At 44.4% G+C, this 14,812-nt stretch overlaps 1 protein-coding gene across 1 annotated transcript in view; it reads right to left on the bottom strand.

The window, feature by feature from the left end:
• Window positions 1-1,996: 1,996 nt before the first annotated feature.
• Window positions 1,997-14,812, bottom strand: part of raly (RALY heterogeneous nuclear ribonucleoprotein) — a 117,412-nt gene continuing 104,596 nt past the window's right edge. The window contains exons 7-9 of the mRNA XM_079509636.1: window positions 13,214-13,374; window positions 13,014-13,061; window positions 1,997-2,097 (exon numbers count right to left, since the gene is read on the bottom strand). Coding sequence (XP_079365762.1) covers window positions 13,017-13,061; window positions 13,214-13,374 — 206 coding nt within the window. The 3' untranslated portion in view covers window positions 1,997-2,097; window positions 13,014-13,016. The remainder of the gene's footprint in view (window positions 2,098-13,013; window positions 13,062-13,213; window positions 13,375-14,812) is intronic.

The following is a 14,812-nucleotide window of genomic DNA, read 5'->3' as shown; positions in this document are numbered from 1 at the left end:
ATATAAATAATAGTAAAAATAGCAATGCACTTTGTCCCTCCATTGAAATTCAGTGTCCAATGCGTTTTTGAGTCAAAAAAAGTACATTTATCTTTAAAGTCTCAAGTATCCAACAACAAATACTAAACTACAGAGTACAGTGCCCATGTACATGTATGCTACTCACTGTCCACCACTGGACAGACAGACTGTAGACTGTCTGGTTAGTTTGTATTTATGTTGGATATTATTATCACAATTTCATATTTTGTATAAATCTATAAACCACATCAACCATCTCCTTGGCATCCATATTTTGGGTACATTTTGGCAAAGTTTGTCAAATGTAATAGAGCACCGAAGTGCTGACGTCACTATCAGTAGAGGGCGTCAATCCACAGGTTGCATTGTAATCTTCATAGGAGGATTTTAGATCGCCTCATATAAGAACTGTGTTTGGAAAATAAACCGATCACCCCGGCCTTTTCACTCATATGGATATGAAGCATCGACTGTAGGTGGAAAGGTACAAAAATAACGTTATAAATGAGTCAAACAACCCAGACTACATTTCCGGGTAGGGGGGGTGGCTGCATCTGCCCGTCGCACAACAGAAACTGAATGTTAATTACGTTTATTTTTATTTTATTGATATTTAATGTTTCGTGGTTAGTACGAGTCGAGTCACCACCAGCTGAACTTACGTCAATGAGGAATCTCAGGAACGCAATATGTTGACAGCTGGGCGTGACGTATATTAGCAGCGACATTGCCTTCATATGTAGTTTCAAGGCTTTTGCGGCCACATTAATTCCATTTTCTCCAGAAACTGGCTGTATCAAATATGAATGGACATCATTAACGACACACAGCCAGAAAGGCCGGGGTGGTCGGTTTATTTTTCAAACACAGTTCTTATATGAAGCGACCTAAAATCGCCCTATGGGGATCTCAATGCAACTAAAAAAATACATGAACCTGTGTATTGGTGCCCTCTACTGAAAGTGACGTCAGACTTCGGTGCTCTATGTAATGTCTTTTTTGTATTATTAAAAATAAGAGGGCAATATTACTATTTCATATTTGTTAAACACAAGAGTGAAAGCAATAAGGTACACCCGCACACTGTGTATTTGCTCGGTACATGAGTATTGTCTTATTTAATGAAGCAACGTTTCAGTCCCTCCGGACCTTCCTCAGGCCTGAGGTACACAGTGTGCGGGTGTACCTTATTGCTTTCATTGATGTCCACTGGCCTACGCACCTGTGCATACACCTAATTTCTAGGTGTGCGAAAGTCTTCTCCTACAGTTAAACACAAGAGTAAATGGCTTAAGTGTTTAAGATATGTCCACCCCCCTTTTACAAATCGAATACATTTAATCATGGATATTCACAAATTAAGACCCATAGCAGATATGCGGCTGTGCCATTGTGTAGATGTACATGTACAGATGCAACATCTGAGCATTTCAAAAAGCCTGTTATTACTTCAGTGGGAAGTCAAAGCCTTGTCATGGAGAAAGGGGGACAGGTGTTCCACGTGTGTGAAATGGTGTCATGTCACACCTGGGGTCAATTCAGTGGAGACAAAGAGGCAAATCAGGCATGAGAATGGGCGGAAAACAATTACTTTACACTTTACAGGGTAAAATACAGGGTAAAGTCAGGGTAAGTCGAAGAGGTCAGATGTCAGACGTCAAATGTGTATGTATGTATGTGCGTGCGTGCGTGCGTGCGTGCGTGCGTGTACATGTGTGCATGAACAATTCATTCCAGTCTCATTGAGGTTTGACAGCTCCCTGCTGTAGAGTTTCCTTCCCGTGGTTTACGCACAGCTTCTAGTCCGGTTTATAGCTGAGTGTGCATGTGCATCCGTGCACGCACATGTGTGCGTGTGTGTGTGTGCGTGCGTGCGTGCGTGCGTGCGTGCGTGCGTGCGTGCGTGCGTGCGCGCGTGCGTGTATGTGTGTGTGTGTGTGTGTGTGTGTGTGTGTGTGTGTGTGTGTGTGTGTGTGAGAGAGAGAGTTATCCAGGCTGTTAAATGGTTGTTTTCAGCTTGTTTTTTGCCTGTTTCTCTTTCTTCATCTCTCTCACTCTCCTCTTAGTCTGTAAAACCTGCAACACAGAAAGAAAAAAATAAATAGAAACAATCAGGAAAAAACTGTTAAAATGACTCAACAATAATTAAAAGAAAATCTAATGACTCATGAAAAAATATATAAAAAAGGTTGAAATGACTCAACAAAAACTCTATCAGGGAAAAAAAAGTTCAAATGGCTCGTCAACAATCAGGAAACAAGAAATTATGTCATATTTGTCAGGTGAAACAAGCGCTCTCCGTTGTGCATCTGTACCCCCCCCCCTCCCCCTTTTCTTTCTTTTTTTTCTTAACTATCGTTTCCTTTTTTTGTAATGTGTATGTTTTTCTGTCACAACCTTGCGTCCGTTATGGATGTTAGGAATTTGGTTTGGTGGACAGCAGAGTGCAGTTACAACATTAGGACAAGTGCAAAACAGGACAAGACAGTGCAAAGAATAGTGAATAAAATAAAGTGCAGAGAGTTCAAGTGATCAGTTCAGAGCACAAGTCAGTCCATTCCACTCTGAGTGGGGGTGGAGTGAGGATAAAGGGGGGGTCAGGGGGGGACACCAGCAGCGTTGAGGAGCCGGATAACCGTGGGGAAAAAGCTGTTTGAATATCGGGCCTTCATAGTCTTTAGGGACCGCAACCTCCTACCTGAGGGAAGCGGGGCAAAAAGACTGTGGCCTGGGTGTGCAGGGTCAGCCATGATCTTCCTGGCCCTCCTCGAAGCCCTACTCCTAAACAGGGCCTCAAGGGGGGGCAAAGGGCAGCCAATCACCCTCTCTGCTGATCGTATGACCCGCTGCAGCTTGGCCTTGTCCTTGGCCGCTGCAGCGGGAAACCAAACAGTGATGGCGAGGGTGATGATGGACTCTATGATGGCAGTATAGAAGTTAACCAGCAAGGTCCTTGGGAGGTGAAATTTCCTCAGCTGTCTCAGAAAAAACAGTCTCTTCTGGGCCTTTTTTGTGAGGGTGTCGATGTTGGGCCCCCACTTCAGGTCCCGAGAGACTGTCACCCCGAGGAAGCGGCATGACTCCACTGTGGCGACTGGAGTGCCTCCCAATATGATGGGAGGGGGAGGGGCCGGGGTCCTCCTGAAGTCCACGATCAGCTCCACCGTCTTGAGAGCATTTAGCTCTAGGTTGTTTCCGGTGCACCAGGTCAGCAGCAAGTCGATCTCGCTTCTGTAGGCAGACTCATCCTCCCTGGAGATGAGCCCTACCAGGGTGGTGTCGTCTGCAAACTTAAGAAGTTTGACCGACTGGTGGCTGGAGGTGCAGCAGTTGGTGTAGAGGGAAAACAGAAGGGGAGACAGGACACAGCCCTGGGGGGAGCCGGTGCTGATGGTCCTCAGCTCGGAGATGGACTTCCCGATCTTCACCCGCTGAGTCCTGTTGGACAGGAAGTCTGTGATCCACCTGCAGGTGTAGTCAGGCACCTGCAGCGCAGAGAGGCCACTCTCCAGTATGGGAGGCAAGATGGTGTTGAACGCCGAGCTGAAGTCCACGAACAGAATCCTAGCATAGGTCCCCGCAGTGTCCAGATGTTCCAGGACGTAGTGAAGAGCCATGTTGATCGCGTCGTCCACGGACCGGTTGGCTCTATATGCAAACTGCAGAGGGTCTAGGAGAGGGTCTGTGATGTCCTTCAGGTGGGCAAGGACGAGGCGTTCAAAGACCTTCATGACTACGGAGGTCAGGGCGACGGGTCTGTAGTCATTCAGGCCTGTGATCCTGGGCTTTTTGGGGACAGGGATGATGGTGGAGGCTTTGAAACAGGCTGGTACCTGACAGCGCTCCAGTGAGGTGTTGAAGATGTGACTGAACACAGGGGACAGCTGGTCAGCACAGAACTTCAAGATGGAGGGTGAGACAGCGTCCGGTCCGGCCGCCTTCCGGGGGTTCTGTCTCTTAAACAGGCGGTTCACCTCTCTCTCTGAGACAGAGAGGTATGGGCGGGCAGAGGAAGAGGGGGGTGGTGAGTGTAGTTGGAGATGGGGAGGAGGGGGAGGGGGGGAGGTGGGCGCAGTAGCAGAGGGGGCAGACTGTTTTTCGAATCTGCAGTAAAACGTGTTCAGCTCATTGGCAAGGAGAGTGTTGTCCGTGGTCTGAGGGGGTTTCGGTTTATAGTTTGTTATTTGTTTAAGGCCCTTCCAGACAGAGGCAGCGTTTCCATCTGAGAGTTGTTGTTTCAGTTTCTCAGAGTAACGATGTTTCTCCTTCTTAACAGCTGCCTCAAACTTGTACCTGGCCTCTCTAAACCTGTTCTTGTCTCCCCTCCGCCGGGCATCCTCCTTCTCCAGCCTCAGCCTTCTGAGCTGGGCGGTGAACCAGGGTTTATCGTTGTTGTAACTGACCCTGGTCCGAGTTGGAACACAAACTTCCTCACAGTAGCTGACGAATGACAATACAGTGTCAGTGTACGCATCCAAGTTGTTTCCAGCCTCAGCCCCCGCCCACTCCACATACCCCTCGTCGCAGCCAGCCCGCTCCAACCAGGCGCTGGTTCTCTCCTTAGCCTCGCTGTTCCATGTTCTGTATGACTTCACCACAGGCTTTGACAGTTTAAGTCTCTGCCTGTAGGATGGGATCAGGTGGACAATGTCGTGGTCAGATTTGCCCAGTGCGGCTCGGGGAACCGCGTGGTAGGCGTTCCTGATGGTACAGTAGCAGTGGTCTAGTGTCCTCTCTCCTCGAGGAGAGCTCTACAGTTAGCTCATAGCATTAGCCGCTGTTATCAGCCACTCCGCTCCGCGTTGCAGTGTGGTCTACGCTGTCATACCTTAAGAGGCAGCCAATCATGACGAAGTCGCTACTACGCGATTGGCTACACGAGTGGTTCAGACTCCCATTGGCTTAGGCAGTATGGGGTCAGACTCCCATTGGCTTAGGGGGCAGTCAATCATGACTAGGTCGCTAATAAAAACGGGACTGTTGTATGTCAGGTTTCAGTTCACCTGACAAAAAACGTTTAAATAACTCGTCAACAATCAGAGAGAAAACAAAAGTTAAAATAACAATGAGGAAAAAACAGCTCAAATTACTCATCAACAATCAGGAAAAAAACTGTTCAAATGACTCATCAACAATCAGAAAAAACTCTTCAAATGACTGAGGGGTTATTTGACTCTCGTTCATTCAGGTACAAGCAGCCAGGTACAACAGAAATACAATATATAAGAAAATACTTGGTGCGCACACACGCACACACACACGCAGCCAGCCCCTGATGTTTTTCGCATGCAGGGTGTGTAAATCATCCCTACTACCCCTCTCATACATCTCTTTTTGGTTTTGTCAAATTCTTGAACTGCTTTCAGACACGGCTCCATTTCTCTGCTTTCTACTTTTTTATTTACCAGGAGTCCTCCCACTCCCATACACTCTGCTCTGGCCAGAGCTCTGGCCAAGACAAAGTTTTGAATTGTATTTTGTTTTGAGTTGATGTTTTCAATTTCACTTTCATTCTACTTTTATTAAAGTGAGTTATATATATATATATACACACACACACACACACACACACACACACACACACACACACACACACACACACACACACACACACACACACACACACACACACACACACACACACACACACACACACATACATATTTTGTATTGATAACTTTGTCAGCAGTGAGATTCAAAGAGGTCAGAAAGGTTATTGTGAAATAAAAATCCCCAAATACTAGGCGTACTACAGTATGTGGGAAATATACTGTAGAAAAACCTAATGATTTTCTTTTCTATGCTTTCCATATTTATAAGATAATCTATTTGAAGATGACTCTGTAGCTCACACCAAGATGAACATGAAAAAACAAAACAATCAAAATGACTCGGCAGACAAAAACTAAAAATATTTAGGAAAAATCGTTATTATGTCCAAACATAGTGGAATCTGATCCAATATGTTTCTTTTTGAATAAAGGTTGGAACGGCTGATAATCTGATTCCAGGTAGTGGTCCCATGTCTGCAAGGTTCAAATATCCAACCTCTTGTGTTGTCGTCGCAGGGGCAAATTGAACGCACGTGTTGTTTTGTTGTTGTATGGCAGCCATTAAAGAAGTCCAAATCGGTTATTTGGGAAACACCGTGAAAGGAGACCCCCACCCCACCCTGACCCCTAGTGCTCTGTTTCCTAAACAATTTGCACAATATGTAAACAATTACGATTAGTTACGTTTCAAATGTACCTTCCTGTTGGACCATACAGCCAACCAGTTGGAGAGATCACAGAATGAGGCGCATAACCTTTTGTTTTTATGAAATATCAGAAGCATAATGAACATAATACAGAAGCGTTTGTATTGGTATATTTATATATTTTTTAAACCAGTGGTTCTCAATCTGTTCAGTCCACGACCCACCAAAATAATCCTATTTAAACTACATTATGTTTGGGCTCAGTTCCACTGATAAATATTGTGAAAATCAAAGCTCTACAGGCTTTTGCGAGATGTGTAGGGATTCAAGCCAGGGACCCTCAGGATTCCTTGATGGGGTTCCAAGTGAACACGTACAGGGTGAGAGAGAGACAGAGAGAGCACCCTGTCTTATGTGAGCGACACCTAACTCTGAGAGTGCACAAATGGGCGGCGGTGGCTCAGGGGTAGAGTGGCCGGATGGTAACCGCAGGGTTACCAGTTCGAACCCGGGCTCCTCCAGAGTTAGTGTCGAAGTGTCCTTGAGCAAGACACTGAACCCCTAATTGCTCCTGATATGCTGGTTGGTGCCTTGCATGGTTTCCGCCGCCATCGGTGTATGAATGTGTGAATGAATGGGTGAATGTAATGCATGTGAATGTAATGCACAATCACAAAGAATTACAGGGGGGTCCTTGAAATAAAACAGTTTGAGAACCACTGCACAACCCTGATTTCTGAATCCTTTCTCAAAACTGCACAAAGATTTTTGAGTCCATGAGCTTGATTTTGAGATAACATACAGAACTTGAGGAATCTTTCCAGACAGAGTTCAAAGTTTGTGTGAAATCTCCTCGGATGCCTGGTTCTTACCCATCCAGCGCGCGTTTTGGTCTGGAGGCCTGAGTGCAAAAACATGCCTGTGAAGTCATACAGTACTTTAATTCATCTTCAAAACGTTCAGTGTTACGGGTGAAGGCTTTGCTAGAAGACAAATTCCTTCCCTCAGAACAAAAGGAAATCAGAAGGAGGAGTATGAGTTTATTACCATTTAATTTCTTCATCATCTCCAGGTCAGGAAGCCCTAAAACCTAAAACCACCCACTCCTCCTTCAGAAGATCTAGGATTTCAGGAAAAATACATGTCTGGGAATAATACATTCTGGGCTGTGGATTGCATTTTCACACTTTCTCTCATTTTGTACACTGAAAATGTACAGGTATCTTCCAAAATCTAGCATCCAAAAACAAGAATAATGTGGGTGCTTAAATCTTTGATGATCTTGGCAGAGTGCTAAATCAGTGAGATGAGATGAAGGCTGAATAAGCTTCTCTTCCAAGTCTTCCAATAATTAGCAACCATCAGAAGCCAGTGGTTATCTCAAAATGGGGTCTGAAGACACCGGGCACCCTTGAGTGAGTATAAAAATGTGTTAAAATAGCATAAAAAATGTTTTGGCCACTTTAACCCTACTGTAGATACAGTAAATATGTACAAGCTTGTAGATCTGATCTTGTAGATTTTTTCCAGGAAAGAAATATTAATTTGTTTTTTGATGATACATTTTAACGAAACAAATATTGTGCAGGGGTCCGTTGCACAACTAATGGGGGTCCACAGGGTCTGTTGCACAGCCAATGGGGGTCCACAGCCAAATTCAATAATTTTGGGGTCAACAGAGAACCACTGATTGAAGCCACTAGATGTTCCACTCTGTCCTCAGATGAATGATTCATAACTCATAAGTTATTTTGCTCATGGTCATGGACTACTGGGATTTTCACTGCTGTCATCATAATGAGAGGTATTATGGACTACTAAGTCTGACACTACACACACACACACACGCACACACGCACACGCACACGCACACACGCGTAGAGTTGAGTATGGTCTTAATTTTCTGTTCGTTTTCAATAAAATCACACTGTTTGCAATTCCTGTTGTGGAATCCTTTTTATATGAGGTGCGGTCTCTGGTGAGCCAAAACTGTGCCCAGAAAATATTATTTTGATGATATCCAGGGTCCGGACATTAACACCCCGAGCTGCAAGGACGGAGTTCTCCGTTCTATCAATTAGTAACGCCCAGCGCTCAGGACAGAGATTTATTGATATCAAAACCGATCGCATCACTCCACAGGCTGGGAGCGTCTGTTGTGCAACATTCGATGTAATTTCCGGTTGGGACGTCATCGAAAATGTTCCTCCCCATTTTAGCCGATGAGACCGAAAATCTTAAAACGTGAATAACTCTTGAATCATTCCTTCCAATTCTAAGCAAAGATTATGTGTTAGACGGCCCATCACGGTCCCGTCACTAGTCGCGTTAGAATTAATCATACCTCCTGTTGTTGTCAATCGCCTCGGGAGTGTTTTGGCTACATCAAGCTACTTCAGCTATATCCGGGATCCGCCTGGTGCGTGGATTAAATATCCCCGGGCGTTTTAACTGCCTGTGTTTCTGTGCTTTAAGAGGGAGTTGCAGAACCCAATTTTAGCCACAATCGAAAATTCAATTAATAGATGGTCAAGTCTTTCAATATCTTTGATCGGCAGAATTAATATACTCAAAATTAATGTACTTCCCAAGCTATTGTATTTATTTCAAAACGTACCCTTGTCACCTCCACCAAACTTATTTTCTAGAACCAGGAAATTGTTTACCAACTTTATTTGGAACAATAGACGTCCTAGACTTAGATTGTCCTACCCTATGATAGGGGAGGATTACAGTGTCCTAACTTGCTGTGGTATTTTTGGGCAGCTCAATTGAGAACACTAATGTTCTACTTTACAACGGATGCGGCGCCGGCATGGAAAGATGTGGAATCAAGCTCCTTGAAGTTACCACTCCCCCTTTATATTTACTCAGATACTTATAAAAACCTAAAAAGAATTACAAGCAATCCTATAGTTAAAACAATGATTGAAGTCTGGCATGAGGTCAATATATTTTTGGGAGAACATCCACGTCTCTCTCGCTTCAGCCCAATATGGGGTAATAATCAATTTGTGCCAGGTAGAGCTGATGGGGGGTTTAAATTATGGGCTGATAGGGGAATAGGTCAATTAAGTATTTGAGAGGGGTCGGGGGAGTATGCTCTCGTTTGAGGAACTGGTCATTAAATATGATATCCCTCGCAAACACTTATTTAAATATCTGCAACTGGCCTGGGCCATGGCTCAGCGGTCCAGGCACCTTGGCTGGTAATCCAGTCTGGCAGTGTGCCGCGGGTTCGACTTCCGATCCCGACGGCCTTTACTGCATGTCACCCCCCATCTCTCTCCCCATTTCCTGTCAGCCTACTGTCTGTCCCTCCATAAAAAATATAAAATAAAGGCAAAAGCCACAAAAAAAACATTTAAAAAAAAATATATCTGCAACTGAGGGATTTTATTAGAACTAATCTGGAGCAATCCATGCTGGCCCCATCCATGTCTGTGCTGGAGAAAGCTTTGTTTAATGACCCATTCGGAAGGGAGATAATATCAGATTTCTACGCTCTATTGGTTGACTTTTCTCCGGAATCCTCGGAATATAGGCTTAATGCCTGGAGAACAGATATTCAGGAGGATTTAACAGTGGAACAATGGAGTACGGCTTGTGCACAAGCTCAATCCCAGACTGGGAATACTTGTCTAAAAGTTCTACAATACAATTGTCTTATGAGAGTGTACATCACACCAGTTAAACTTAATAAGTATAATTGTAATATTCCAGATGTATGCACCAGATACGGTGAAGATAGAGGCACATTGTTCCACTGTCTATGGTCCTGTCCAAAATGTATGGAGTTTTGGGGGTTAGGTCGGGCAGGAAATACAGAAGATTTTGTCAATAAATATTGTACCAGAACCAAAGTTCTTCCTGCTCGGTCTATATCCAGAGGGACACAAGATAAAGCGTAATGAACAAATGTTTATAGATATGTCTTTTACAAGCTAAGAGAATGATAGCATTGACCTGGAAGAGGCCAGACAAACCAAGTATTACAGAGTGGTTCAGGGAATTGTCTGTATGTTTACCTTTGGAAAAGATTGCATACATTCTTAAGGACAAACAAGAAATGTTTTAGGAGGTGTGGGGCCGTTTTATAAGATACATAAAGAACAATAATTTGTCACATTTAATGGATGGAGCTGAAGAGGAGTAGTGCTGTTGTTGTTGTTTTTTGTTTTGTTTTTTGGTTATTGTTGTTTTGCTTTCTTTATATCAGTAATTGTCTTGTAATGTTCGTTTTTTTGTATATTTGTATTGTCATTTGTGTGTAAAAAAGGAAAATAAATACATTGTTGGAAAAAAAAAGAAAAAGAGGGAGTTGCAGAGCTGTAGAAACTAGGGCCCTCGTATAGTTTTATGAGTTTAGGGCCAAAGCCGGGTCGGCCTTTCATCACTGGCTGGTGTGGAACACATTCATGTTCATAGCAGTGAGTCCCAAGCAGTCCTCATGGCCAACCACTGGTTGCAAGAGGGCTCCCAAACAACCGGAAAAACACTAAGGCCATGTTTACACGGCAACGATCAGAACAGAAAACGACAAAGTGCCGTTGCGTTCTCACATTTTATTCAGTGTTTACCAGATAGACCAGGGGTTCTCAACCCGTGGGTCGCGACCCCTCGGGGGGTCGCCAAATTATTTTAGGGGGTCCCCAAATTATTTAAAAAAAAAAAAAAAAAAAAAAGATTGTTTTTTGTTTTTTTTAATCACGATTTTTCAAAAATAGCAGACCTACAAGCTCGTAGCGCGCCACTCGGTGGCGCGCTATGAGCTTGTAGATCTGCTATTTTTAAATAGCTAAATTATAACAATGCTTAAAACACCAAAAGGGGTTCCCGCCCAAAATGGTTTAAGGTTATTGTAGCAGTCAATTTATATTGGGGGTCGGGAGGGGGCGGGGCGGGGGTCCCGAGACATTGCCAAAGCATTTCCGGGGGTCCCCGGCCAAAAACGTTGAGAACCCCTGAGATAGACCAGTCACACGTGCAAACCACAGAGCCACGCTTGCGAACCTCCGTTCAGAGCCAATGTAAACATACGCCATGTGCGTACGTTCTCATGCTCGCAATTTAAATTATATATATTATCAGAGATTAGGATTTGAAGTTAAGGACAGAGTGAAGTACAACCTGAAGTAGATCCTTGACAATCCACAATGTCAGATTTGTCAGATCACTAGACATTGTGAAATGCTAAAATGTTAACTGGCAGGCTTTACAATCTCTTCACATCATCACATGAGAGAACACACATTGACCAGAGTCCATATTACACCCAGTCAATACAAACAGTTGATACGCTGACAATATTCTACAAGCATCTTTCTCTTTCTAGTTCAAACGTGAACAGATTATGGCCCAGGCCAATACTGTCGTATCTTATGGACACGAGACACTACGAATTACTTAACCAAAACGGGAGAGCAAGATAATTGTGACGGCACGACAGACAGCAGAGTGATGTTGTTCCTCAGAGATGTTGGTTTATTTCGAAGTATACAGCATAGCAAAGCATGGCATAGGCTCCTCCGGCGGCCTTACGCCGTCCCAGACTGACTGACTAAATGACATAGAAATCAACTTGCTTAAGTACAGTTTTACAATACACATAGCTCCAGACAGCTGGCCACTGGCCTAGATAGGTAGAGACCCTTTGAACCATTTACCATTTGATCAATCAGTCTGTTCCTTCATGTCAACAAACTCCTTTTGTCATACAAAATAGCCCCAGGAAGGCACATAGCAAATGGCACCACATGGGATCGGGTGTGGGAACCTAAAGTGGAAGACAGTCACAGACACCCTACAGACACCTCCAAATGAAAGTCAAGATGAGCACAGTAGCACACATTATGGATAGAATTATGATTTCCAGATTCCACAATACGATCAGTGTCCTATACCAGTTGTCCTTGGAGGTATCTGGGCAGCGAGGCCGATCGAGATTGTAAAATGTATATAGGTTGACGCTGAAATATGTGGGCCTCTCAGTCTATACACAGTAAAGACCTATGGCTGCCTAACAGGACTAACGTCTGTTTGTTGGTTAATAACCACCCTAAATAATGTAAATACTGTAGTAGGTTATAGACTGGAATTCCTGTCTGATAAAATGTCTATAGGTGCTTCCTTGGTCTACACATGCCAAAGGGGGGGCAGAATTAAGAAAATAAGCTAAATAAAAATTGTTGGAGTGGCCACTCCGGTTTGTAGGCTACTGCATCTCTGCCTGAACCCTATTGGACCCGACAGGCTATGGTCAGGTCTGTCTTATGTCTCACATTTTATGGGCTCATATGGGGTTCGGGCTGTACATTAATATTTTCCAACTTATTTTTATGAATAAAGACAGAAAGGTCTGTTCTTGACAAATACCCAATCCTACATACAACATAAGATTTATTGTGGAAGAAAAAGAGACTGCTGACTCTCTCAGTTATGGACTTAGATATTGATTGATAAGATATTGAGATGCTATAGCCTGGAATGCAGACAAATCTGTCACAGTGTAATCACTTCAGCTTGATCTGCCCCTCTTCCCATTCAAAATGTTTTCCTCCCAGCAGAGCTGGGCCAATCACAGCCCTTTATTCAATGGTTCAATGGTCAAGGTTTATCCTCTAAAAAATAAAGACGTTTAGCGACAATGTGGTATTGTTGTAAAGATCGTTCGAAAAACATAACAAGGCAATCGTAACAAAGTGTAATTTGGGCCTAGATTGACATGCCCAACATACAGTAGAGTGGCCGACGTCCTTCCGACGTTGGAAGGAGCTTATTGATCTGATCTCACCTCTCATGGTAGAATGGAATCCATTTCTGATGATAGATGGCTGTTTTCCTGAAGAGACAGAGACACAACAGTTAGAACACACGCACAAATCCATGCACGCACGCACGCACGCACGCACGCACGCACGCACGCACGCACGCACGCACGCACGCACGCACGCACGCACGCACGCACGCACGCACACACACACACACACACACCATGTCGTCTGCGTCTTCCTGTGTGTGTTCTTCGTCTCTTTCTGCTTCCTCTCGTTCCTCGTCTTCGTCCTCCTCCTCCTCTTCCTCACTGTTGTGTCTCTGCTCTGAAGTCCATTCCTCCTCTTCCTCGCTCTTACATTCCTCTGTGTTACTGTGCAGCTCTGCACGCACGCACGCACGCACGCACGCACGCACGCACGCACGCACGCACGCACGCACGCACGCACACACACACACACACACACACACACACACACACACACACACACACAAAAGTAAGAACAAGAAGCAGTTGTGGAACTCAGATTCTACAAAAAGACTTTTAGAACCCCCTCACTAAGGTGAAAACAGACACAGTAAGTACAGTAAGTTGGATTTGGTTTCATTTTACACTCTAAAAAGTTAAAGATCTAATCTAAGCGTTCACTTGGTTACCAACTCTCCACCATTTAGCTGGGGACCACCTGGAACCTCCTCAAGGACCCCTGGTTGTCCCTGCACCACTGGTTGAGAACCACTGCCTTCAGAGGGTGAGGTATAAACAACCCAACACCTACTGTAGTTGTTCCCTCTCTACAGGATGTTCATGATTTCATGTCATGAGTTCAAGACATATTTCGTAGTGCTCCCAACGCGTGAGCTTGTCAAAAAAAACTGGCTATTTCCAGATTTTGCGACATCATGGCACGCAACCAAGTGTAAATCAGGCTTGTGTCCACATCCATGTGGCACTGTATTTCTCTGCCATTCCCATGTGGTTGAGAAGAAGCCGCTTGGCTGCAGGTTCCGGCTGTACTGTACTTTGAACAGATCTGCAGCACCGCCTTGATCCTGTCCAGGGATCCTTTCCAGCCCAAAGGGATCTGATGTCTGAAATTAGTTCTGCTCTCCTTTGATGGTGCACTGTTTCACAGCCACGGCTTATACCGCCGCATCTACAGTATCTTGGCTTTGGACAAAGGACAGAATGTGTCAAAGTCCTTGCGGTGAAATAAAACAGAAAATGAGAGATGTTCTCTGTAGTGTTGTGGAAATGTAACTGGCAGTGGGAACAATGTGTGTCGCAATGCCAGACACACATCGATGACAGCGGACGCCATGCCGTCGCTGCCGGGTGGAAACCTTCCATGCAGTGGTGTAAAAGTAACTAAGTATGTTTACTCAAGTATAGTACTGCTGTACTTAAGTACACTTCTCAGGAATTTTTACTTTACTGGAGTGTTTCCAATTTTCAATACTTCTTTTTTACATCTCACACAAGAGTAGAATATCCGTACATTGAAACCATATCAATAATAACAGATCAACAGATCCTGGCATCTGTCTATAACAGATCTGGCTATCTTAAGGTCGTCGAGGCTAAGGCCAGTGCTATGGCAAGTACTACGGTAACAGGCAACAAACAAACAACATTTCCTCCAAATCCGCATTCTTGCACACAAATACTGAGGTGCAGCCCAGACAGTTCCTGTTGAATTGGCCTTTGTGTGTGTGTGTGTGTGTGTGTGTGTGTGTGTGTGTGTGTGTGTGTGTGTGTGTGTGTGTGTGTGTGTGTGTGTGTGTGTGTGTTGTGTGTTGAGTGTGTGCGTGCGTGCGTGC

This window comes from Electrona antarctica (assembly GCF_951216825.1).
Source record: "Electrona antarctica genome assembly, chromosome: 9".
In the NCBI taxonomy this organism is placed as follows: domain Eukaryota; kingdom Metazoa; phylum Chordata; class Actinopteri; order Myctophiformes; family Myctophidae; genus Electrona; species Electrona antarctica.
Note: the sequence above shows the minus strand (reverse complement) of the source record. Positions and strands in the feature narration are given on the sequence as shown.